A 25,669-nucleotide genomic window follows, 5' to 3' on the forward strand; every position below is an offset into this window, starting at 1 on the left:
GTTGTACATATTAGTTGATGCTCCTCTCCTATGCAAACGTTGCGGAGTCCAGTGAGCAACAAAGATGACCCAGGGGTGGATCTATCCTGACCCTGCTGAAACAGCTCCTCAGATTGGCAGAGCAGAATTCCCCACTCCACATGCAGCCCATTCAGCATTAATAAACTTCTCGCTGTAGACCAGCCTTCTGGCTTATCATCTCCCTTCAGCTTCCTCTGGACACACTAAGCACTTGCAGAATATTTTAAAATATATTTCATTATTAAATACATTCAATCTGGGCAAGCAGGAATTGATATTTAATGGTTAATGACATTTTAAACCACAGCAGGCAGTTTTCCTTGCATTCTTACTTGCTTTTGCCTTGTGTCTTTATTCAGAGCAGATGCAAGCTCAATTGGGTCAAACAGTGTGATTACAAAGCATTTTGGTCTCCCATTGAAACCACTGAGATGTTAGGGGCTTGTGCAGCAATTCAAATGTAAATATCTGAGCAGATTTTGGCCTGAAAAAGCATAGAAAATGAACAGAAGGAAACTCAAATGAGGAAAGAGAAGTTTTCTGAGAAATGCCAAGCAGTTATCAGACTTCTGTATTTCACAGCTTTTTGCTGTATCTCACCTGAATTGTTTGTGTCCTCCATTTGGATAGACTTGCAATATTTCCGTGATGACTTGGAAGGTGGGCAGCCTTATAGGTAAAACCAGGATTACTAACAAAATGCTGGCTCCACATCCCAAGGGAAGTAAAGTACCAGAATGTATAAATGCCTTAAAATCAAATGGTGTCATATTTTTCACGTGGTATCTTCCAATCCTTGGTACGTGATGCAGGAAGTGTAAATAATCTCCAGGATCTCCCATCCAGTTCTCATGTCCTGTGCCCCTATATCGGGCAATTCATCTGCACAGCCATGTGCTGTTGGTGTGCCTTTAAGAATTAGCTGCAGAACTGATTTATTTTACTTCTATCAGGGAATAATGGTTGCATTTTCTTTTCTCCATGTGTTAAGTGGCTTGATGTCATGTGAAGTGTAATCCTGACTAAGGTTGCAGAACAGTTTTATTATGAATATGGATATCAATAAATATTTTACAATTTTTTCTGAAGTACACAAATATGCTATTTGTCCTCATGAAAGCTTAATCAAGAGTGCTATTTATCCAGCTTAAGGATGGAGAGCTTACAGTGATTTTTGCTTTTGACAGGTTGCTTTGCTACCAAATAATGCTGCTGATCTTAGCAAGCAAATCACTGGTGAAAAAGTGCTTGCATCTAATGCATATATCCCTGGCCCCCCGGGACAGCCTGGCCAACAAGGTCCTCCAGGTAAGACGCAGACCAGAGGGATGTGGGTATGAATTACTGCCATCAGAAAAAATAATAAGCTTCAGTCTTCCAGTATAACAGGATTTCATGTGTTACATATTGTGATTGCTATGATTATATTTTAATTTGTAATAAATTGAAAAACACACTGGTCATTATTCAGCCATCCTCTGCCAACTGTCTAACAACAGTCCCTTGTATTTCCTTGTTTCCCCATATTTCTTGGCATGCAAAGCTGGTTTTGTTCTGTATGTGTTAATTTTCTCCCTCTCCCTACGATGTTTCACCTGCTTCACTTGTCATTCCCCGTTTCTTAACTCTGTCTTAAGCACCCTGCATTACATTTCAGAAATGCCTATTATTTTAAGATTGTTAATAGAGCAGAAGATCTGCTTTCAGTTTGTGGGAGTTTGTGCCAAATGTTTTATTTTTCCTTGTCTGGTTTTGCAAGAATTAATTTCTTGATTTTATGTTGTGCTCAGGATTCAAAGAAACCTGAACAGTAAAACTACACTCTTACCTTCGTTTTTGAAACAATGAGAAAAGCAAAGTTCCTAATTCTCTAACTTAAGCCAGACATCCTGCAACCTATGGTGGTTGCAGGATGGTGGTTAAAGTTTTGCTAACTGTTGAATGCAAAGCTGATTTTGGGCTAGCAGTAAATGCAGGGAATTTTAGTACTGTTCTGAGTTCGTGGAATACTCTGACCAAGGACAAGCTGATATTCCTTGCCAGGTTTGATTCTCTACACGCAGAACTGCCCTTCATTTGTCTCCACTTGTGCAGTCTTTCTTTCTTTCTTTCTTTCTTTCTTTCTTTCTTTTTTCTTTTTTTTTTTTTTTTTTTTTTTTTTTTTTTTTTTTTTTTGAGCTTTTACCTCATTTTCTTGGAAGATGAGTATCTTCAGCCTTCACTACAACATAACTGCAGGGCAGTGTGGCTAGAGATTCTGTGTCAGCCTGTGAAACGTGTGGCACACCGTCTGCAATTCTCTGTCGCAGGCTGGCTCTGCATGTCTCCCACCTGGTCCCATCACTGAGCTGTCCAAGGTACTGTAGAACTCTCTCCATCTCCGCTGACCTTCTCCCCTGCTCTGCCATTACCAGCAGCGTGCCGAGACTTGAGCAGCACTCTGAGGTGTTCATCGCTCAACTTACTCCTCCTGAAAACCCTAGCTGTGAATATTCTGCCCTTATGAGCGCTTTTTTTCTGCCTTTCGTTTCTTGGGACTTTCACATGACTTCAGTGTGCAGGAAGGTGCTTTCCCCTCTAATTACAAAGCACTTCTGCCAATGACATTTTAATGAACTTTTATTCAGTGCAGATGTTCTTTTAGATGCCTTATTTTCTGTTTAGCTTTCCACAGTGTTCTCTTGATCTAAAACTCTACTTTGTTGCCTGGCTGCTTCCTAAAAACTAGCATTTTCTGCTGAGACAGCAGAAGCTGAAAAGGGTATAAAGTAAAATCCAAGAACAGAGCTTTTCTTGCCCTAATATCTTGGCTGCCGTACTGTGAAAAAGAGACTTGTAAATCACTGCTGAAAAGGGCTTGCTTCTGTGCCAGTCATGTAGGTGGCTTTGACCCAACATCTCCATGAGTTTTCTCAGATGATTCTGAGATGTGACTTGTTTTTTTTCCCCTTTTCTTCATTGTGTGAAAATGAGACTTTTCTGCTTTTCTTTTCATCCCTGGTCTGTGTCACCAACCACTTGGCAGTGGCAATCTTGTGTTATTTTCTGGTTGCTTTTTGTTGTTGTTGTTTGTTTGAGGGGGGGGTTGTGTGTGTTTTTGTTGCCGTTGTTGTTGGATTGTTGGTTGGTTTTGTTGTTGTTCTTTGGATTTTTTTTGAATACACAGGATTTCATTGCCTTGTTAAAACTGCTTGTAGCTACTGTGACAAGGAGTGATGTCATCTAAAATGAATTCTATGTTGGTTGCATTGTGGGTTCGGGCATGTTAAGGTAACCAGTCAATTGGGTGGTTCAAAAAATAGCCAATCCCCACTGCAGATGCTGATGAAGCGTGCTGAAGGCTTTCCCTGGCAGATAACCTTTGCTGTCAATTGCAGGGGCACCAGGACCAAAAGGAAGTCAAGGAGTTCCTGGGTCACCTGGACCACCTGGACAGCCAGGCCCTCGGGGATCAATGGGACCCATGGGCCCATCTCCAGATATATCCCACATTAAACAGGGCAGACGGGGCCCCGTGGTCAGTATTCTCACCTCCTCTCATGCACTGTATGATTGAGCTTAGGCCTGCAACCAATCATATTCTTGTGAACACTTTCTTTTCTGTTGCAGGGCCCACCTGGAGCACCGGGGAGAGACGGTAGCAAGGTGAGAAGAAGCACAATGTACCTTATGAAGTGCAGGCTTGTTAGATACTCTTTATGCACTTGCAGTCTTTTACCATCTCATTTCCTTTGCTAAGCTGAAAATACTCTGTTGTCCTATCCCTTTGTGTCTTTCTCATGCAATTCTATCCTTCCCACTCTTGAAGTCTTAAAAATAATAGCCCTGTCGGCTGTCAAGCAGCCTTTTTTCCTTTATCTGCAACTGTTTTGGCTTTTCGAAGAAGAAACATTTTTTCTCTAGCCCATTTCATTACACTGTTCTTCTGTGATTTTCTCTGGTGATCAGGTTAGTTTGTTACCAGCCAGGATAAACATCAGAAGCATCCAACTCTGCTCCTGCTAGAGCGGGTGGCAATTTCCTGTGTTCTTTCTGGTGTGTTCCTGGTTCTTCTTGGTATACTTGTTCCCACTTCACATTGTTTTATTTCTCTGAGCAAGCAAAGTTAACAAAGTGAGCTGATGATTCTTCATCTGTAGCCAGTAAGGGAGTCTGCACGGGTAAACTTTGATTTTTTGGCTTCCTTTGGTCACAGCAACTTAACTGAGGTGGTATTGATTACAGGGGGAGCGAGGTGCACCAGGACCAAAAGGGATACCTGTAAGTATCACTCACAGCGAGCGTTTCTACAGCAAAGTGATGCTGGCTACCAGCAGACCAGCCAAAAGGAAGATAAACTTCTCCTTTGTCAAAATTACAGTGAATTGTACTTTACATGCAGAGAAAAGGTCACTGGAAAGAAAGCGATTACCAGTTTTCTTCCAAGCCTGTTGCCTGCACACCTCCAACTTCACTGGATGCTACAGTGAAGGCAGTAAGCAGTGGGACATGTTAGCTGGCAAAGGCGTGAGAATACATGCAGAGTGCTGGTTAGCACAGTTCAGCCAACACTCATGGGAATGTGAGCTCTGAAACATTTTAAAATCCTGCCTCTCATCTCTCTCTGGAACCTGGCAAGCTGTAGGCATTGAGCAAATCATCAAGAGAAGGATGGGGTGTATATAATCTGTTTTTAAGAGAAATTGAGTAAGATGTTGTTTGTCATGAAATGGATTTTTAGGAGTGTGCAGCAGAGCATCCTCAGTATTGAACAGTGTAGTCTACTGCATGAAGTCAGCTAAAAAGAAACGATATTCTGAAATTAGATAGAAACAGGTAGATACTGTCTACATCATAAATACCAATGAACATAGTAAGTACTAGACAGCAGTGGGGATAATATACTGAAAACTATCTTCCAAACATCAGCACTCCCCAAAGAATTTTTAATTAGGTAGTCTATCCGTTTAATAAGAGGAACCAGTACTTCTATCCTCTTCTCCAGGCTCTGTCTGGAAAAAAAACAAACAAACAAACAAAAACATACCAATTTTGCTTTTTGAAAACCGTTTCCTGAGCAGGTGGGTTCAGAAAGGGACATTTAATTTCTGTCAGTAGATACGAAGCAGTATTATAGTGAATTACCCCTGCAAGGGTAACTATATCAACCCATTTGAAAACTTAAATACGATATGACCATGCTTTGTGACTGCAGGGCCCACCAGGTTCATTTGACTTCCTATTGCTGATGATGGCAGACATCAGAAATGACATCGCAGAGCTGCAGGAGAGAGTGTTTGGACGGAGGACTCATTCATCAACAGAGGAGTTTCCATTACCTCAGGAATTTACAAACTATCATGACACAGTAGATTTTGGATCTGGAGAAGACTACAAATCACGGGCAGCACCCAGAGACTCCAGGATACAGAAGGCAGCCCATCCTTAGCTATGCCTACTGAAAAGTAGAGCCCCTCTAGAGATCTTTGTCACAAAAATGCACTGACAATGTAAAATATATATAGATTATTTCCTGTTCTTTCTCTTTGCTTTTCCCTAACCATGCTGCCTGTACTGTAGCTTTCCCAGTTCATGATGGCCTCCTTGCAGTAATTCTATACCTTCAAGCCTGCACTGTGCACTGTATGTAGTTTATCAGGAAAACCTTCTTAATGCGTAGGGCTAGCATGAATCAGGCAAGAGCTAGCTAGTGGGGCAGACAACAGTATCTAATCTGCCTACCTGTGGTTCTGTGTCCAAATGACCCAGTACCAAATTTTTCAAGGGGTAGAGAGGTGAGAGAGGTAGCTGAACATCATCCCTGGAAGACATCAGTCATGAAAGTCTAGGTTCACATTTACTTTATACTTGTAAATGAGTTATTCCACTGAACGCAAGTCTCCAGCTAGTGTCCTCAAGCTTAGGAGAGTGTGAAAGATGGATCTCGTGGATCTCTCTTTCACAGCAGGGGCCAGGAGTCTCCTTCTGTTATGCTTCGCAATAACAGAAAAAGAAATTAAGATGAAGCAATGATGCTCGTTGATCAAGAAATTATGTGGCTTGCAGTTGATAGAGAATTGTGCAAAAGCAGTCAAGAAGACATCTTTGCCTAAACTAACCATTCTTTCACTGCTTAGCGTGAAACCCAGTTCTCTTTCTCAGCAGGTTCATACTGAATACATTTTCACACAGATGAGCAAAAGAACAGGGATAAAGCAGGAAAAGCAAGCATATATCAATCAAGTTGGCTTATTGGCAAGCACAAATATCTCAACCTTGCAGAAAGTCGAGATTCTGACCTCCTGCAAGTGCTTGTCTTCCTTGGTGAAATGCTAACTCAATTTTATTTGATCCAAGTAAAACTGAGACCAGAGAGAGGCCTCGTTTGCAAAGAGCTTCCATCTGTTTTATTCCTTTGCTGCATGAGAGCAGCCTAAATGGCATTCACACAACTGGAACACAAGAGTTGCAGTGTGTTTGGCTGGGTATATGAGGAGTGTGGGTAGGTGCAGGAGTGCACATGACGAAACATTTCACATGGTACAAGTACAGCTAAGGTGAGGTACTGCACATGGCATCCTGTATTTGTGAAGACGGATGAAAGGGAGTGCCCTTTTTTTACACTGGAAAATGGGATGCAGGAGTTAAGACCATACCTCACGGATGATGCACGTTAATTTTTTTATGGGGATTTTCTCAGCTGCTGAGGACTTTGCCACGCTTAGAAGATAAAGTAGTATATTAAGCACCAAACTTCAGTGTTGTATCTGTGTAGCTGCTACTTCCACAAGATGTTTAGTGCTGGGTCCTGTCCACATCACAAATGCATTTATTGTGCCATGTTTTCCATGGCTTGCAAGTTCTAGTAGAATAAATACTGGTAAAAACATAAGGAGGTCCTTTTCAAATAATCCGTAAAGTTTTGGATCCCCTTCCATATTCTCTTGGCCAAAAGACAATTGGTGTAATCCCTACACCACCAGAACAGGTCATGTTGTATAAACAGCTGGCTGTCGAGACCTTCCATATCTTTTGTATATTATCTTAAGAGGATTTTTTCATTCCTGTAATTGTTTCACAAGTTTTCACTATCAGTATGCCACAAGCAAGAGCATTAGGTTAGAACATTAATGTTCTTTATTCCTCTTCACACTATACGCATATCAGTATTTACACAGCAATGACTAAGCCACTGATCTAAACTAAGCTAAGGAAAAATGAGTGCTCTCAGCCTCTGGTCTTTGGGCTTCTCTTCTGAAAGCACCTCACCCAGCAGCTGCAGATCCAAGTAATCTTACGAAGGAGGTAATGGGGATATCAGTGAGACGTGAGGAAGGAACTTCTGGCCAAAGAAAGGGTGTTCTTACATAAAGCAGACTGAAAGAAACTTCTGAGGCAGCATTAATTGAGGCATGTATGTATTATTTTCTAAAATTCAAAGAGGCAACTGGGTACAAATTATGTAGTTCATGAATATGCAGTAAGTACAATTGTTAAATGTCTGACTATGTATTTGTAACTGTTGCAAATTATCTAACTCTTGCATATGTTCACCACCACCACCCATGAGCTTCTGGACCAGGTTGATTTCCACTACAGAATTAGAAGCTGCGATTGTTTGAACCACCAGACATTGAGCAATGAATTAAATGAGTTACTTCCTCCATGCTGACTAAATTCTATTGCCCACTGCACACAAAAAGGCACTTATTTGAGTTCTCAGCTCTGCTTTTCTGAATATATACAAATAGCAGTTCCTGCAGTCTGACAACTGAATTCAGGGGAATGCAGTAATTGCCCTGCCTTGCATAAGTATTCAGGGAAGAGAAATTCTGATACTACACCAGAAAAAAAAGGTAAAATTGTTGTAAGTGCAGAAGCTGTCCCACAAACTTGAGAGCATAAATAGGGCACATTTTTACATGCCTTTCTCAATAACTTCTCTTTCTGTAGTCAGCATCATGCTTTTTTTCACAGTCCAGAGCAGTTTCTTTCCAGCATACATGCTTTCTCCATAAAAATGGTGAAGGAAAGAGCAACTTGGGTTTGTCCTTGTGCCTCACCTTCTTTCCACAGACTCCTTGCCCCAAAGTGCTGTTGGCTGAGTCCCAGCAGCAAGGAGAAGATGCTGTGGTAAAGACACATTCACTCCACAGGACAGAGGAATGCCTCTAGCAGGGAGAGCTCCTCTGAGTAAAGCTGGCTGGGAAGGATCAGCCTTGTGTCTGAGAACCTCTGTGCACAACTTTATCATTTTATTTCTCATTACCTGTATGATAACTTGCATAACACATTGTATCAGAACCATTTCACTACAGTTTCTAGAGAAACACATGCAGAAGCTCACAAAAATGAAGCTTTCTTAAGCGCACCCAAACTTTTATAGACACAGATCAGAAGAGACATCTCCAGTTTTAAGCAGTTACTAGAGAGAAGAAAGTCATCAGCTTATAAATTATTTATTTCTCTATAGCTCCAAAAGTAATAACCCAAGAAGAATGCAGTAACATCTATAATCATGTCCAGTTTCGTTACTAGGCTCACGCACGTGACAACTTTGTTTCGTATAAATACTATGTATAGTTTTATTAGAAAGAAATATTATTTTGATGTTAAGACATCAAGTTATAAGCAGAAGGATAATAAAGAGGTTGTTATTTTATTAACATTGGAAATATATTTGATGGAAACATTTGCAAGAGTGTGTAGTGATGGGGAAATACTGACTGTTAAAAGGTTTAACAAAAACATAAACCTCCCAGGGACATACGGGATTAGTCTTCCTTGCAAAACTAGAATACTGACACATAACAATTCTTACATGGTCAGGTTAAACCAGAAAAAGGAGAGGAAAATTGATTGTGTACAGAATTATGACAATCCCTGGAGTTATTTTTGGTCCCGGTTTGAATAACATTTTTCTCACAAGTATTTCAGAGTTAACATGTTTAGCCCCAGAGAAGCAACAAAAGATGGGGTCCAAAAATTTGTTAATTTCACTGAAGATCGATATGTTTGTTCCTATTACGCATTCCAGTAACTATACTGTTCACTTTATTTATATACAAAATACTAAAATGTAAAATGATTGTGATTTTATGATGTATTCGTAATAACAAAGATATTTTTTCTTACACTGTCGGTAGTTGCTTTTGTTCCATGTAGTTTTGCTTGCACCTGCGGCAGTGACTGGGAGAAACAAGGAGGACGCTTCCAGACGCTGCCTTTTAGCATCCCGCTTGGAGCTAGGCGATACGCACAGCCACGACCGCGGCCGTGGGGGTACGGCGTTCCGTGCTCGTGGCCGTGAGGCACAGACCCACCTCGTTACGGCCACGGCCTCACGAGCGCTGGCTTGGCGGTCTTACCCGCGCTGTCGGCACGCGCAGCTTACAGCTATAGAATCGTTCAGACCTCTAAGAGCTTCTCACCCAATCCACCCCGCCACGCCCACTGTGTCCTCAGCGCCACATCCCCGCGCTTCCCAAACACGTCTGGGGATGCTGCCTCCACCACCTCCCATGCTCAGCGCGCCGCCACCGCGTGCCGAGCCCCACGCTGAGACTACACCTCCCGGCATGCAGCGCGCCCGCGTGGGACGGCTGCGTGGCGCCGTCGCGCCTGTGACGTCACTGACGCGCGACGATTCCCCTCCCCTCTGCCCCCCCTTCCTGTTGGCGAGGCGGCGGCGGCGGGATGCGGCTGTCGCTGGTAGCCGCGATCTCGCACGGGCGCGTGTACCGGCTGCTGGGACACGGCCCGCGCTCGCGCCTCGACCTGCTGCGCAACCTGGTGACGGCGCTGGTGCGGCATGAGCGCATCGAGGCGCCGTGGGCTCGCGCCGACGAGATGCGAGGCTACGCGGAGCGGGTGAGCGGCGGGGCCGGGCCGCGGCGGGCGGGAGCGCCGGCTGAGGGGCGCTGACTGCCGTGCCCCGCTTCTTCCCCCCAGCTCATCGACTACGCCAAGCGCGGGGACGCGGACGAGCGCGCCATGCGCATGGCGGATTTCTGGCTGACGGTAGGTAGCGCCCGACCCCTCACCGCCCCCGTCCCGCGGGCCCGGGGCTGAGCGTGCCGTTCCGCAGGAGAAGGATCTCGTCCACAAGCTGTTCAAAGTGCTGGCGCCCCGCTTCCAGCCGCACCCCGGCAGCTACACCCGCATGCTGCACATCCCCAACCGTGACTGCCTGGACCGTGCCAAGATGGCTGTGATCGAGCTGAAGGGGAACCCCTACCCACCGCTCATCCGCCCGCGTCGTGACAGCGATAAGACGCTGCTCAACCAGCTGCTGAAGGGCTGCCGGGAGGACGCCCAGCGGGATGCAGGCCGCTGAGGGCATCGTGCAGGCATCCTGCTCTGCCCCCAGCGTGTCCCATGTGGGCAGCAGGACGGGGCCTGGGGTGAGCTGCCTGTGCACCAGGCAGTGAGCTCGCATCCCAGGGCAGGACACCTGCTCTCCTGGAGCACAGGGGTGGAAGGGTCCTGGGAGGGCTCAGGACACCTTCCTAGCCTTAAGTGATCATAACAGGGCACAAGCTCAAGGTTTACCTTCGTGCTCCTGTGATTTACTAGCAACTTCACAAGAGAAGGAAGTCAAGCTGTGAGCCCTACTGGTTGATGTCCTCTGTGTAAATAAACTACTTTGAAAAGTGAGTTTGCTTCTGTTTGGATTATGTTATTGTGTGCAAGAGTTAATCATTTATTCCAGCCAGTTTCTGATCCTGTACTCTGCAGCCCTGTACTCTGGGATAATGTCTCCACGTAACTTCATATTCTTTAGAAGCCACTGTGCAGACTTTCAGCACTGGAAACTCAGAGAAGAATCGAGTTAGCTTCACTGTTTCAGCATTGCTGACTACAAACAAGGACAGTAGTACTGAAGTTCATAAAAGCAGCAGTACTATAGCAAATTGTATTACTAGGAGGCAATGTGGCCAGAACTAATTTGTGGTTGAACTTGGTAGACAGCCTCAGGTGTAGAGTTGTAGGAAACCTCTTTATTGTGCTCTTAAAGGGATAGTGGCAGAACTTTTACAGGCAATAATGTAACAACTCAGAGGTACGAAACTTGGAATTGCTAGCTTTGCCCCGATTTGTTCAGTCCTAGCTGTAGCTTCTGAGTTGGGGAAGAGATACAGAGACATTGTGTTCCTTTCTCCCTCTAAGTGTCTACAAGCTAAGACTACTCAGTAATCTTAGTGAAGTGTTAGCTGAAACATGTTAACTCACATGAAAGAGCTTATAATTCAGTCATGCTTTCTCCCACAGACTCACTTCTGTTTTAATGAAATCCAATGAGAAATTTAAAATGTGTGAGATATCATGTAAGGAGAGGAAAAGTGAATGTTACAGAGACCTTAATCTGTTTGAAGGTGGGGTTAGGTTAGATCATCACCTGCAGGGTGTGCAATTCTAAGGTCATTAGAAATAAGAAATTGCATGCCTTGCACTAGATGGCCTAACGTAATCTACAGGTATTTTCTCCATAACTGAAGAAATGAACCAACTGTTGTTGCTCTGTAGCTTCCCCATATTAACAGTTAATGTTGAGGCTTTAATTCAAGAACAGCCTACTGCAGCCATAAATTGGTCTTGTGCCCCAGCAAACTGAACTGTAGCACAACCTCTGCAATCTAATGCCCCAGAATGCTGATTCTATCCCTTTGCAGATTCCCACCATGCTTCAGGAGCAGAATTTACTGCCCAGTTTTTTCACTGCTGTTTCAACTGTATCATTTCTTAGGACTCAGATCAGAAATGCGAGCCATGTTTCATAAGTGTGACTCTGTTGCCTATCAGTTCATCTCAGTTATCTCAGCAGATCAATTTTTGTTGATTTGATGAGAGGTAGGCATTGCTTTCCCTTATCTGCCTACTTGTCACTTTCTCAGAGGAGGAAGGGTAAACTATTCAAAACACTTTGGTAAAAAACAGAAGGGTACGAATGATGAAAAATCAATGTCAGGAGAGGAACACTGTGGCACTAGCTGAAAAGCCTGTGTTATGTCTACATTACTGGTAGCCAAAACATCCGTTTTATTCGAAGAATTTATAAGCGAGAAGTAAGAGAAGGCAGACGCTCAAATGTGCCAGTGGTGATCTGGGTAAAAAGTATTTAATGAGGGCAAGCAAGTGCAGGTTTCTTCTAGTGGGACTTAGATTTAATAATCTCAAGAGAAAAGGGGTAGAAAAGCTAGAAGACACTAAGGGAAGTTGGGGGAAAGTCTTTTTAATTACAAATTGATTGTGCATACCCTTTTTTTGCCACAGGTGTTTAAGAGAGCTGACAATGCATTCCTAATCTCACAAGCTCAGTATTCCTCTAAACACAACTCTCCTACTGTACATCCCTGAATGTTTCCTGAATTTATGCTGGCTTCTCTCAAGAGGCAGTCATCCTGCTAGGCTGTCTTGTACTCAGATGGGTCAGGCTTTCAGTTGCCTGTGGAGGAAAATGAAGGGAAACTCCACTGTTAATTTAAGTCTATTATTTTTACTCTCTTGCGTTCTGGCTATCAGTCAGATCTTCTCTATCAGACTTACAATAGATATATAATAGATTCAAATACACATGTCCATGTGATTGTCAGTATAATTCTTCTGTCCCCAGCCCTCTGGAAGATAAAGGCCTACCTGACCGCAGTTGTAAGACTCTGGTGCCAGTCATTAATATCTTGCTGGTCAGTGGACATCAACAACAGTGTCTTGTGTGGGAAGGAAAGCTGAAAGACAGATGGAAGAGATTCAGTCCAGCATGTTGATTTCTGCCATTTTTTTTCCCAGAAAGCTAGAAACATTTTGCATTGGCACACACGCTGGAAAGAACACAGCATGTGCCAGACTTCTAGCTACAGATGTCAGCTTGCTTCGACTTAACAGTGTTTGGAAGTCAGCAATGCCAATCTGTATCTGCTGGTCTTTCAGTTTTCTCTATTATTTCAAGCTGCCTCTAGAGGTCCTTCTACTACCACCAACTACAAACACGCAATTTGACAAAGAATTTATAGCTTACACTCAAACAATGAGTCAACAAAGCCTCCCAGGTGCTGCAGTCTAGAAAAACCTGAATTTAAAACCCTCACCTGAGGCATTACTCCCAGTCAGAGCCTGTGCAGTCTTCAAAGAGTTGTAGGCACAAGCAGTACCCACTGTGATTGTTCCATCCTATTTTTCCATCCTATTTCTGCATTCTCTATTTTTTAGCATTCTCTCTGAACTAATTCCACATCACTGTAATGCTGCATACTGCTTGTCATGAGGCTGTGGGCTCATGACACGAGCATGTGCTCAGTTGAGGGCATGCCAGAGTGTGATCAGACTCTCCTCAGCTGACCTATGTGGAACAAGCAGGAGCCTGTATTCCAGTGCTCAGCAGGGCCCAACGATGAAGGGAAAAAGACAGCCTGCCCAAAAGAGAAGAGCTGCCCTAACTCAGAGTAGTTCCTTGCATTTACCACTGTCACCACTTACCACCTCAGCCATGCTGCTGCTGAGACAGTTAGAGACTTGATTTGCAATCTGACCTACCGATACTTCTGCCAAGCAGAAGCAGGAAGACTTACACTGAGCAGCCCTCCCTCACTCTGAGTGTGGCCAAATACTTTATCCACTACACACTGGTGAAGGGGATAGACAGCTGTGCAGGCAAATTTATTGGAGTTCAGCAGATGCAGTGGGTGGCAGGGCTTTGCTGAAATGAAGATATCAGAAAAAAGGAAGAACATCCTGCGCTTCAATTCTTCGCCCTTTGAGGGCACAACCAAAAGCCAGCCTTCCCGGATATACCAGCGCCCTAGGCATTCAAGAAAAAATAAAGACAGTTGTCAGACAATCACCGGCACGAGAAAGGATTTACCATTACAAAAGAGAATACCCGAGCTGCCGCGTAAACCACCAGGCTCTGCACCAACCCCAGCCACTAGAAGGCACCTGTGCGTCAACACGTCTTAATTCAGACCCCACGTGCTGTCTTAAACTGGGTTACTCGATTGTTCGTCATTAACAGCAAAACAGAAGTCAGCCTAAAGTCTGAATATTTATTATATTTCCCCTGTTTTTCCCTGCTTGTGTGTGCTGATAAAAAACATTTCACAGGTCACCTAAATATATACAAACCTGTACAAGTTAACAAATCACTGAGTGGAGATTGCTGCCGTAATGAAAGACAGCAAAGGGATACAAAAATAAGATGCTAAAGAGGGCTTCAATAGGCACTTTTATTAGACTATAGACAGGATCCACTGTACTCTACCCACAGAATGAACAGTAATAATTAAAAAGGTAGAGAAATCAGCTGGAAAAAAAGTAATTGAAAAGCCCAGAGGTAGGCAATAATTTAAAAAAAAAAAAAAAAAAGGACATACACAAAATGGAATAATTAAAGCTATGCTTCTAAACTTTATTGTACTCAGCATTATTGTAGACAACAGCCATTAACTCTTAGTGAAAACACCTGCCAGAAAGAAGATTATTTATAACAATCCAAAGCCTTAATATGATATCACCACCTGTCCTGGTCTGGGAAACAGCTGCCAGAGAATTTCAGACAGTGTTTTTTGTGCTCTTGCTTCTGGCTGTGCTTGCATTTTTTTAGAGAACAGCACTGTGTCAAGTATGGACCATGTGTCTTAGTATACTACACATACAAAATAGAGACAAGTGAGCTGCTGCTTAGCTCAGTCTACAGAAATGGTGTCTCCTGCCAGAACAGGAAACTGAAGAACAGAACGGAGAGGCAGGGATCAGTTCAAGTTTAAAAAGCAAATGGAAAGAAGGTGTTGGAGTGGGGCTGGGCATCATTTCCCTCATGCTATGCTGTGATCAGGCTCAATAACATATAGACTGAGCTGGACTATGCGGGAATGAATAGGGATGCATTTTCAGTATTCCACGTCGGCATGTGGAAATTCTTGTGAATGAAGTCTAGGGAAACACCCCTAGGGAAGCTAGAGATGACAAGAACAGCGTTTTATGTCAAGGAGACAGTTCTAGCTGAGATGGTGTTTGCTCTACATACGAAAGGCAGCAAGAAAAGCAGGGTCTCCTTGCATTGTGAGCAATATTGGTATTGTCAGAGACAACACCAGTAGTGAGAAACTTAACTTCAAAACCACTTTTCCTTGAATCCACAAACATTACGTTTTCTGACCTTTTTCTCCCTAATAATAGGATGCAATCCTTAAAAAAAAAAAAGCTAGCTAGTTGCTGGACAAACAATGTTGTCAAGCTTGCATAGAACCAATAATACTCTGCAGCCTCTGTCTTTCTTGTTTACCACATCTCACAAGACCTAGTTTACTCCAGCTAATGGAAAGCCTTATAATCATAATTCTCTGTCCAAGACAATGGAAATAGAGTCTATCTATAGACTCTCAAAACTTGTCCTGATACAGCTCTCAAAATATGAGGAGCAAAAACAAAAAAAAAAAGCGGGCCTTGGGCTTTCAAATGATAGCCACCTCTGGTCCAGATACACCAGTTGTTTTGCTTTCCTTTTTTTTTTTTTCTTTTTGCCTTCCACTCACAGCCACTTTTTTAGCTCTGTCACTTTACATAGCTTTTTTGCCTTTTTTCACAGACACTGTCCAAATGAGTCCAGGCACCTCCACCTATGCTGAATGCTTAGTATCAGCAGAGCACACCTGTGTTAGCTCCCTTCCAGCCACCATCATCAAAAGGACTGTAAGCAGAATGGGAAAGAGAAATGTAAATTGATCTGCATGTTGACTGTGCATACTAGAGAATGATAACTTGTGATTAGCAAATCATTTTTTCTACTTTCACCATAACCCCTATGTACAAAGAAAAAAAAGTACCATCACAGTCACGGATGTGGGGGGTGCATCTCAGAGATCTTTAACTTTGCAGCTGCTGCAGTGTTTCTAGGTGACCTCTGCAACAGCAAATTTTAGTGAAGCTGTGCAGGCATGGATGAAGCCCCTGGTGGTCGACTCACATCTGTCCAAACTGGACATACTTCTCACAGTGTTCCATGTGTACCTTGGAGCATGTTCTGGGCATGGAGAGCAGTCGGCCAAACCACAGATCCTAAAAAATCTTATTATCCAACTAGATGATCTTACATGCCAGTTACTGTGATTTTATGTATCTCAGCTATTAGTACAGATACTCTGATTTCTGACAGAGTCTAACCTTGCAGCTAAAAGATGTTTCTTTTCATGTATAAGGTGTGAGCAGAAGTTTATGAAATTCTTCTCCAAAATAATTCAGTTTCTTTCTCTCGTTCTCACCCAGGACTTGTATTCCAGACCTCCCTGGGTTTCTGTGAACTAAGTTTCTGAATGCATATAATCAGCTCCTTTTATCTGAACATCAGACATCTAATATGTTACTTATCTTTACTTAAAAATTAAAAAGGTGCCTAAATTCCTTACTAATTACATTATTTTACTACCTGTGAAATTCAGATCAGAAGGGGAACTCTGACTGACATGAGTAGGGTTAGAGATGAAGGCAAGCATACCCCCAGTTGTCTCAGCTTGGCAGAAGGAAAACAGCCGTCTGTAGGACCTACCTGGAGTCAACACCTGGATCTTCTGTCCTTTGAGGAGTTTCTGAATCCTGTGTAGCTGCAGTGAGTTCTCTCTCTTACGAACAACGTCCTGAACCCATTGAGATACCTCAGAAACAGATTTCACAGTCCCTGAAATTATAGCAGCATATTTTCAGGTTATCACAAACAAGTATGTGTACTACCTTGCTGTGAAAACATAAGGTGAAATTAAGAAGCAAATGTTTCAAACCAAGTATCCATAACAAATTTATTTCTTAATTTCAAAGAGAGATTACACTAGAAGCCATCAGAAGACTCCTTCCAAACAACATTTTTGTGATTCTGGAAAATATTTATTTGCCAGTGAAATACTATCCAAATGGGTTTAGAAGCAAGAAACAAATGCCCTACTGTAGATGATGTTGGCTGCAGGAGAACATCACATTAATTATCCTAGAAAACTGAGGTATGTGACAAATAGAACAGACATTTTTCCACTCTAACCCCACACCAGTTTCCCAGTAGGTCAGTCTACATTGCAATTCCTCACTCTTTCTCAGGAAGAGGGGTCAATCAAAATGGTGATGGAAAATAGTAATGCACTGGAAACCCAAGATTTTTCTTGGGGAAAAAGACAAAAAAACTGGACTCATAATGTTAGCAAGGAAGCTAAGACTGATAAAAATGCTAGTATTTATTGTGGCAATCAAAGCAGCAATGTTTACAGATGGTATCATACTTGCAAGTTTCTGGCATTCAGCACTGCCTGGGCTGGTGTTCTCCAGCAGGTCTCTGAGGAAATGCTTGTACCTAAGACAGAAGAAGCTTTATTGCACAACACCAGGAACAGAAATATCACCTTTATTACCAAAATCATTAGCAGTGTGCCATCAGCACACAGAGTACACTCTAGGTCTAACCAGGCAGCTTTGGCTCATATTTCATTGTTCACACTCATTTTATCTTTAGATGCATCAGTTGCAGTACCCTATATTTTTTATACATTTGCAAGCCTTTGGAATTTCCTGGGGAGCTGGTAAGAACAATTTCACTTACTATTGCATGAGACACGGAGACAACTTCAAGATTCATACGAATGCCTTAAATTACAGACATTTTGCTTTGAACAACTTTCCTGTTGTTGTTGTTGTTTCTTTTTTATGTTTGAATGGAAGCATTCCTGCCATATATTCTCTATTTACAAAGAAAATAAAGGCATTCCTGTCCAGTCTTAAACTAAACTAAAAAGAATCAGATCTCTGCAACTAGCTTCTCCCAATAAAATCAAACTATTTTCAGTCTGAAATGACAGAACATATACAATATTGAACAGATTCATGAAATGGTAGAAGTCATCTCACCTGCAGTATATGTAACTGAAAAGTGAAAATGAAAGAGCTGATTAATGAAAATATTAGACCTTCTGTTAAAAAGGCATAATTTCTCCAAGAAATATACTGTTGTCTTACAAATTCAAAGGAATGACCCAAAGAATAACAGTAAAAAAGAAAGCTTGCATGTACTAAGTAGATTAAAAATGTTGTATAACGCTACCTGAAAGACCATGGTATGCTCAACCCTGTATTTTCAAAGAAACAAGGCTCTGATCTCTTAAATGTACCAGAGCATGGATAAGACTGTGGCTAAAGAGCAGCTTGTCCTACAGCAGCTGCGGCAGGGACCCCAGAGCCCTACTTAGGTCTGTACTGCCCTCACACTCCTCTCCAAAACAGGCAGCCACTGAGTGCATGCAGCACTCTCCTCATGCACTCAGCCTGCCCCTCAAAGGATGCCTCAAGGAGAGGGCAGCAATCCAGATGGGATCTGTCTGTCTCAGGCAACCGTAGCAGGCACCAAATACAAGAGAAGCAAATACAAAGAAAACGTGGTCCTGATAACCAGACAGAGGAGAAAAGCACCCTTGATTTCATCTCATCTCTCTCCAAGAGCAGTCATTTACAAGAAGGGAGTCATGCTCCAGATCAGCAACCTGCACAAAAGCAGAGCACAGCAATCTCTAGCTAGGAGCAGCACTTCTGTGGTGTTTCACACAGCTTGCTTTTGTTGAGGGCCTAACTTCAGCCACCTACTGAGATGACTCTGATTCTACCTGAGAGCTTAATAAAGGGCTTAAGAGCCAGGGCTAAACAAAGCAATCTCTGCATCAGTCACCATCCAGACACACTGATTCTGCTTTACAGGTACATCCTGAAGACCATTTCACTGCAGTCTATATGTTCCAATTTGGAGACACATAACATTACTATTAGCAAGACACTATATGTGTATGTTTGCTTTCTCATACTAACACCTTGAGGACTCAGAACTGCTTACTTACTGGTGCAACCTCTGCAGAGGCAAAGGAAGCAAATCCTCTAGCTTTTTCCCTTGAAACTGAGGTCGAGTTTCTTGGAGCTTCTTAAAACGTCGGAATGATTTATTTTTCCTCAATTGTTCCTGCATGCAGCAGAGAAGATACATTATTTTGAGACTACAAAAGAAATATGCATGCTAGTTTGCACCAGTGCTGAGAAAACAGAACGTCAGTACTAAATGCAAGCATCAGCAGCTTATTTTGTGGCCATGGACAAGCCATTTCCTTTCTTCTGACCACTATCTCCCAGTGAGTAGTTTCAATTATATCCCCTCTACATATATGCACAGCAATACTAAGCTAGCATTCTGGTTCCAGCAGACAGAGTTAACCTTTTCTTTACAGCATTTGTTATGATGATGTGTTCTGGCTATGTTGATAACACATGATGTTTAGTTGTTGCTGAGCAGCACTGCACAAAGCCAAGGACGTTTCGACTTCTTGTACTGTCCTGCCAGCAGAGGGGCTGAGAAGGGACAGAACCAGGACAGCTTAAGCAGGCCATAGGAATATTCCATACCACAAGGAATCATGTAAAAAGACTATAAAACTGAAGGGTGTTGGCTGTGGGGCAGGCACTGCTGAAAGACCAGCTGGGCACTGGTAGTGAGCAACTGCCTTGAGCATCCTTCGTTTTGTGTGTGTATAAATATATACATTAACACACACATAAACAAATACAGAATTGTTACTAGCACTGCTGGGTTGAGATAAAAACTACAAGTATTTTGTATTTGTTTCTTTCCTGATTCTCTCCACCACCACTCTAGGAGGGGAAGAGTGAGCAAAGAACAGGTGCTGAGCTGCTGTGGGGTTAAGCCACAAGTTAGTATTACCACCTGTAGCTTTTTGCCATTCATTTCAAGACAATGCAATGCAACCCCTCATTCCTATCACGTCAAGGCAGTTACCCAAAATGAAACGTATGATTATATGTGAGCAAGCAGAAAAGAACAGAAATCCTAGTACATTCTGCAGCTAGCAATAAACATTGACAAGAACCGAGGTCAAGCGGTTTAAATTCCAAATACGGCTTTCAGGACTTAGAAATAAAAACACATTTATCTGAAATATTTCAGAAGACAGACTACATGTGGAAAGCTAAGCAGGAATTTTCCTTTACTGCAGAAAAGAAAAATGGGGAGGAGAAGGGAAATCCCACCACTAGGATACACTTAGTAGCAGTGGAGGAGATTGAGAGACCTGATAACTGGCTGGAAAAAGACCACTGTCCCCTATTGTTTACACTAAACACACTCCAGGCTTGCAAGCCAAGGATTGGAAGTGAAAACGTTACTCTGTTAGAGAAAGCTCAGTATGTGCACACACACAGGTACTAAAACACCTGAAACATACTTTAAAAAAACTGAAGCTCTAAATAAAGAGAACAGTTTTTACCACTCTATTATGACAGAAGGACAGAAAACAGCCCAGAAAAAGGAGGAAAACCAAGCATTCGAGAATCAGAAGCAAAAGCAAAATAATGCTTCAAAGAATGGAGAGGAGGGAAAAGGCAACAGGAAGAGTAAAGGCAATACATACCACCAAAGTTTTATTTGCCTGTTCGAAATTCTCAGCATAGTGACCATAGAGCTCCAATTTCTGACAGAAATTTTCCAATCCTACTCCTAAATTGCCTCTCTCCAGGTGAAGCGACAAAACTCTGTGCACAAGGAGGAAAGACAATTAGGCAAGAGTACATTTCTGATACCATTTCCCCAGCTCCTTCTGGTTCACTCCTATGCTTACTTTCATTTGCCAGCCTCCATCTCACATTCAGTTTCTATCCAGAATGTGTGCATGGTGGTCACAGAACAAGCTGCAGAAAACAACCCATAAAAATACTACAGAGTAGACTTACTGGGTTTAAACTACTATCCAGAACAATTGTAAAACAGAAGGGACCTTAAAGATCACCTAGTTCCAGGTGACTCCCCCACCTCTCTGGACAGCCTGTTCCAGTGCTCCATCACATTCACAGTGAAGCTTTTCCCCCAGTAAGAGTTTGTTCACTTACTGGCTGGCAGAATATATGGATTCCAGGGGTCCAAATATGGTTTCCATTACAGCAGGTTTCAGTGTCCCTTTGGCCTTTAAAATTGTCACAAAGAACTAAATGGGAAAGAATTAAAAATCACAGATAATTCAGAGATCATTCTTAGCACTGAGCGGAGGCAAGAAGTTGCAGTCTGCACACTCAAGCTCAGAAGGACAGCAGGTATCATGAGCACCTATCTAAAATATCTATTACTATACGTGTTTTTGGTAACTTTGACCATAGCTGTAAACATGTGACTGAGTCTATTTCAGTATTCCGAGATGCATCTGTTTTTAACCACCTACTTCTTAATCTACCTCTGTGTCCTCTATGCCCTCATGTTTTATGTCTCAAGAATCTTAAACCAGGTCCCCTGTACAATCAAAACTTATGGCTGGATACGGACCAAAGCCAAAAGGCCAAAAGCACAAGCAATCAGATGCATAACAGGAGGTAAAAGACAGAAGAAAAAAAATAGCTTTCAGGCTCAGCAACACAAAGAGCTGTAATTTGTCACATGTTGTATAGATGCATCAAATTCATGTTCTGTGACCTCATGATGCCAGAAAAAAACATGTGCTTCCTGAGGGCAGCCATGTATCACAAGGGCCCAAATACACACCGTTACCACCAAATCCAGCTGCTCAAGGTATCTGTGCTCCGTTTCCAGCAGCTCCTTGGCCGTGCGGCTGCGCTTTCTCTCCCAGCGAGCCCTCTGCTCTTCCACTGTGTTTGCTCCAGCCACCGGTGGAAGGGGTGAGTAGCTCATGGTAGCCTCAGGGCTGATAAACAGAAAGGTAACCGCTACTGAGAGCCAGGAGAGGTGGACACACAACAAACGCACAACGTGGGCCGAAGGGTACAATTCTAAGATACAAATTCCACTGTTTCTGTGGAAGACAGGAAGTCAGCTAACATTCAACAACAGTTTCCTCAGTTTCCTTCTGCATTCTTTCTTGTGAAGCCTTGCGTCAACCAGAGGAAAGGTGGCAGTAAGACCAGACTGTAAAAGCAAGAGAAGCAGTACGTCACGATGCATCCGTAAGCAAAACTTAAGCATGCAATCCCACCTGCTTTCGTAGCCCACTATTGCTGCTTCCTTTAAGCCATCCTTCATGCAGGATTCTCACTCAAGTCACAGACACAAACACAGACAGCTCACCTGCACGTTGAAGGGCTACAGCACACAGAAATAGAAAACAACCCTAAGATCTGTGTTACAGGTGGGGAGAGAGACTGTTTTTTCTCCATAGCGGATCCCCTAACAGTGAGTGTTCTGCACTCTTATTTGCTAGCAGTAGTTTGTCGTTTCAGAGGTGAGAGCCTGAACAACCAACATGAGCCATCTTGTGCACTTGTTAACAGGCTTCTCTGCTGCTCTTCTTCAAGAGCATCACGTTTTTATAACACAGAAAAACACTCTCAGCACCCTCTCCTGAGAAAGAAGCACGTGCCAGCACAGCATTCATTACCTCAAGCTTTCTTTTGATTAAAATTTAGAGTGGCTTGTTGCATGCTTGCCATGATATAAAGTCTGTGGTTTCAGGGGAAGCTTGCCACTCTGTCTTGAGCTACCCCCACAAGTGTTCTGGCTCACAAACATCCAAGCTATGCTAGCACAAAAATTTATGTTGTTGCAGAGAAAGGCATTTGTCAAATGCTGCCTATTTCAGATATTTCAGATATCGAAAGTCGTACAAAAAGAGATTGGCCTCCTTTGTCCTAGCAAAAGTCCAGATAGCTGAGGGACATGCACATTATTTCATAGCACCAGGAGTTTCTCCAGGTTTTTTTTTCTCACATTTATTCATGAAACAGCAACAAGTTTAGCTAAGATCAAGTCTTTCTCATGACTAAATGTAGCTGGGAGCTGGAGAGGTAGTGCTGCAGTAATGCTAACCAATGGTTTAGCATCAGCACAATGTGGTGAAATACCCACAAATCACATTCTGAGCAGCTATCATTCAGTAAGTATCTTTACCCAGGGCAGGCTGAATAATTTGTTTAAAACAAAACAAAACAAAGCAATAAATAACCACCAGGTTATACCATTTCAGTTTAAATGTACTGAAATCTAACTATTTCAAGTCTATGTTTGGTGAGTTGCCTGGAACCTCTGGGCAGAACAGAAAACACAAAAGCACATCAGCTTGCTTCTTTTTTCTCAGACTCAGTATAAAAACCATTGAACGGTGTTTGCGTAATTAATGACTTCAAGACGCTCTGCTAATCTTCCAGTGACGCTTCTGAGATTACCAGTTCTAACATCCTCAAAAAAAAACCTCATTGTTATCTTACCCTTGCTATTCCTCTTGGTATTCCTCCGAAGTCTTAACAGCCTAACAGGTTGGTTTCAAGAGCAATAGTACTTGCACACTGCCTCCCAGGAGGGTAACACTTCCAAGTGCTTGCACTCTACACATACTGTTTCCTTATGGTTGCATTCTGACCAGACAGAAACCAGGGTCGTGGCAACCCCCGCTGCCAGTACGAGCCGGGGGACGTAGGGACAGAGCACGGCCCTGCCGGAAAGGACCTGGGGGTGCCGGGGGATGGCAGCCGGGCGTGAGCCAGCAGTGTGCCCTGCGGCCCAGGCAGCCGGCCGGATCCTGGGCTGCATCCGAAGCAGCGCGGCCAGCGGGGCGAGGGAGGGGATCCTGCCCCTCTGCTCTGCGCTGTGACACCGCACCTGGAGCGCCGCGTCCACAGCTGGAGTGCTCAGCACAGCAGAGACGGGGGCCTGCTGGAGAGCGTCCAGAGGAGGGCCGCACGAATGGTCAGGATGGAGCAGCTCCCTGTGAGGACGGGCTGAGAGCTGGGGCTGTGCAGCCTGGGCAAGAGGAGGCTGAGCGAGAGCTGAGGGCGGCCTGTCTGTGTCTAATGGGGGCTGTAAGAAAGACATTGACAGACTCTTCAGCAGTATCTGTGGTGATAGGACAAGGAGAAATGGCTTCAAATGAAAAGGGGAGATTCACGCTACATAAGGAAGAAGATTTTTATTACATGGGCAGTACGGTGCTGCCCAGTTGGTGCTGGACGCCCCATCCCTTGAGCCACCCAAGGTCACAGTGGAGGGGCCCTGCGCCGCTGATGGAGCTGTGGGCGTCCCTGTTCACTGCAGGGAAGTTGAGCCAGGTGACTTTTAAGGGTCTCTTCCAACCCAAATGATTCTGTGATTCTGTGAAACATGCAGGGTTTTCTTTGTGTCTTTTTTTTTTTTAATTCTGAAAGAGTTTGGGAAGCCCTGGAATTAGGACTAATTGTGAGGCACACTGCAGTTGGTGCACACTGCAGAGACTCACTAGATTGCTTACAATGGACTCCTTACACAGCGAGCAGGAGATGATGCACACACACTGTGCATGCTGCTCCTTGTCAGGCTCCTCCAGACTCCCTTCAGAGCTGCTTTTTATTTGGACTCTCTCTCCCTGAGTGCCTATGAAGCCCCGGGAATAGGGTTGTCCCTCTCTACTCGGCTCTTGTGAGGCCCCACCTGGAGTACTGTGTCCAGGTATGGAGCCCTCAGTACAAGAAAGACATAGAGATCTTGGAAAGGGTCCAGAGGAGGGCGACTAAGATGATCAGGGGGCTGGAGCACCTCCCCTATGAGGACAGGCTGAGGGAGTTGGGCTTGTTCAGCCTGGAGAAGAGAAGGCTGCGGGGTGACCTCATTGCAGCCTATCAATACCTGAAGGGAACCTACACCCAGGAGGGGAGTAAACTCTTCAGAAGGGCTGACAACAGCAGGACTAGGGGAAATGGATCCAAGTTGAAGGAGGAAAGATTTAGGTTGGATGTTAGGGGGAAGTTCTTCACAAGGAGAGTGGTTAGGCCCTGGAACTGCCCAGGGAGGTTGTGGATGCCCCGTCCTTGGATGTGTTCAAGGCCAGGTTGGACGGGGTCCTGGGCAACCTGATCTGAATGTGTACGTTTGGTGGCCCTGCTAGGCAGGGGGGTTGGAACTATGTGATCCTTGAGGTCCCTTCCAACCCGGGTGATTCTGTGATTCTGTGATTCTGTGTGCCTTATGTTACCAGCTCAGGCTGCCCAGGACCCCATCCAACCCGGCCTGGAGCATCGCCAGGGAGGGGGCACCACAGCTCTGGGAAGCAGCGCCTGAACAAATCTCCACACACCCAACAGGTAAGCATTCATCACACACACCTCCGTAGGAGCCCTGCTCCAGCTCCCTCCTTCCTGAGGAGGCTCCAGCGTGCCCACACGGACTCTCCTTATCATCCCCTTCTGCCCGCTGCCCCGCACCGTGCCCCGGTTTGCTGCTGCTGCCCCGACCCCCGAGCTGTCCTGGCGCCATGTTGACGCTCCCGGGGCAGCTACGCGCGACCCTCAGCCGGGCAGGGCAGGCAAGGCAAGGGAAGGCAAGGGAAGGCAAAGGCAGGCAAGGGCAGGCAAGGGCAGGGAGGGGAGCGTGGCTCGCACCGCACAGCACCGCACAGCACCGCACAGCACCGCACAGCACCGCACAGCACCGCACAGCACCGCACAGCACCGCACAGCACAGCACCGCACAGCACCGCACCGCACCGCACCGCACCGCACAGCACCGCACCGCACCGCACCGCACCGCACCGCACCGCACCTCGGCATTCCCCTCCTCCGGTGCTACCGCCGCCCGTTACCTGCTCAGGCCCCGCGGCCGCCGCTCCACATTCAAACCGAGCTCCGCCCCGACGGGCGGTCCCGGGGCGGGGCTGCGGCGAGGCGGGCCGGGCGGCGGGCC

At 44.4% G+C, this 25,669-nt stretch overlaps 3 protein-coding genes across 5 annotated transcripts in view; 2 read left to right on the forward strand and 1 right to left on the reverse strand.

The window, feature by feature from the left end:
* CCBE1 (collagen and calcium binding EGF domains 1) overlaps positions 1 to 9,137 on the forward strand; it is an 88,978-nt gene extending 79,841 nt beyond the window's left edge. The window contains exons 7-11 of the mRNA XM_052670586.1: positions 1,209 to 1,329; positions 3,399 to 3,538; positions 3,631 to 3,666; positions 4,246 to 4,281; positions 5,216 to 9,137. Coding sequence (XP_052526546.1) covers positions 1,209 to 1,329; positions 3,399 to 3,538; positions 3,631 to 3,666; positions 4,246 to 4,281; positions 5,216 to 5,449 — 567 coding nt within the window. The 3' untranslated portion in view covers positions 5,450 to 9,137. The remainder of the gene's footprint in view (positions 1 to 1,208; positions 1,330 to 3,398; positions 3,539 to 3,630; positions 3,667 to 4,245; positions 4,282 to 5,215) is intronic.
* A 521-nt stretch (positions 9,138 to 9,658) lies between these two features.
* On the forward strand, positions 9,659 to 10,656 carry MRPL17 (mitochondrial ribosomal protein L17). The gene is made up of 3 exons (XM_052670604.1): positions 9,659 to 9,870; positions 9,952 to 10,020; positions 10,088 to 10,656. Exons 1-3 carry the CDS (start codon positions 9,697 to 9,699, stop codon positions 10,334 to 10,336), a joined length of 492 nt encoding a protein of 163 aa, XP_052526564.1. The 5' UTR covers positions 9,659 to 9,696; the 3' UTR covers positions 10,337 to 10,656.
* Positions 10,657 to 10,980: 324 nt separating this feature from the next.
* Positions 10,981 to 25,660, reverse strand: ARHGEF39 (Rho guanine nucleotide exchange factor 39). 3 transcript variants are annotated; one of them, XM_052670587.1, is made up of 10 exons: positions 25,569 to 25,660; positions 21,551 to 21,710; positions 20,908 to 21,002; positions 20,433 to 20,553; positions 18,855 to 18,973; positions 17,256 to 17,326; positions 16,538 to 16,666; positions 13,566 to 13,795; positions 12,637 to 12,725; positions 10,981 to 12,445 (listed from the first exon to the last, which is right to left on the reverse strand). In XM_052670587.1, exons 2-10 carry the CDS (start codon positions 21,695 to 21,697, stop codon positions 12,430 to 12,432), a joined length of 1,017 nt encoding a protein of 338 aa, XP_052526547.1. In that variant the 5' UTR covers positions 21,698 to 21,710; positions 25,569 to 25,660; the 3' UTR covers positions 10,981 to 12,429. The 3 variants fall into 3 exon arrangements, with proteins under 3 accessions (XP_052526547.1, XP_052526549.1, XP_052526548.1); XM_052670589.1 differs by lacking the exon at positions 25,569 to 25,660 and adding an exon at positions 25,499 to 25,521; XM_052670588.1 differs by lacking the exon at positions 25,569 to 25,660 and adding an exon at positions 25,494 to 25,515.
* Positions 25,661 to 25,669: the final 9 nt, after the last annotated feature.

This window comes from Tympanuchus pallidicinctus, unplaced genomic scaffold (assembly GCF_026119805.1).
Source record: "Tympanuchus pallidicinctus isolate F22 unplaced genomic scaffold, pur_lepc_1.0 scaffold9, whole genome shotgun sequence".
Taxonomy (NCBI): Eukaryota; Metazoa; Chordata; class Aves; order Galliformes; family Phasianidae; genus Tympanuchus; species Tympanuchus pallidicinctus.

What these genes read in the sequence shown, in the direction of transcription:
- MRPL17 (XM_052670604.1), top strand. Translation starts at nt 9,697, where the DNA reads ATGCGGCTGTCGCTGGTAGCCGCGATCTCGCACGGGCGCGTGTACCGG. An exon ending in TGCGAGGCTACGCGGAGCGG is followed by an intron (nt 9,871 to 9,951) that starts GTGAGCGGCGGG and finishes TCTTCCCCCCAG; the next exon opens with CTCATCGACTACGCCAAGCG. An exon ending in TGGCGGATTTCTGGCTGACG is followed by an intron (nt 10,021 to 10,087) that starts GTAGGTAGCGCC and finishes GCCGTTCCGCAG; the next exon opens with GAGAAGGATCTCGTCCACAA.
- ARHGEF39 (XM_052670587.1), bottom strand. Translation starts at nt 21,697, where the DNA reads ATGAGCTACTCACCCCTTCCACCGGTGGCTGGAGCAAACACAGTGGAA. An exon ending in TCCATATATTCTGCCAGCCA is followed by an intron (nt 20,554 to 20,907) that starts GTAAGTGAACAA and finishes CCTTGTGCACAG; the next exon opens with AGTTTTGTCGCTTCACCTGG. An exon ending in CCTCTGCAGAGGTTGCACCA is followed by an intron (nt 17,327 to 18,854) that starts GTAAGTAAGCAG and finishes CTTCTGTCTTAG; the next exon opens with GTACAAGCATTTCCTCAGAG.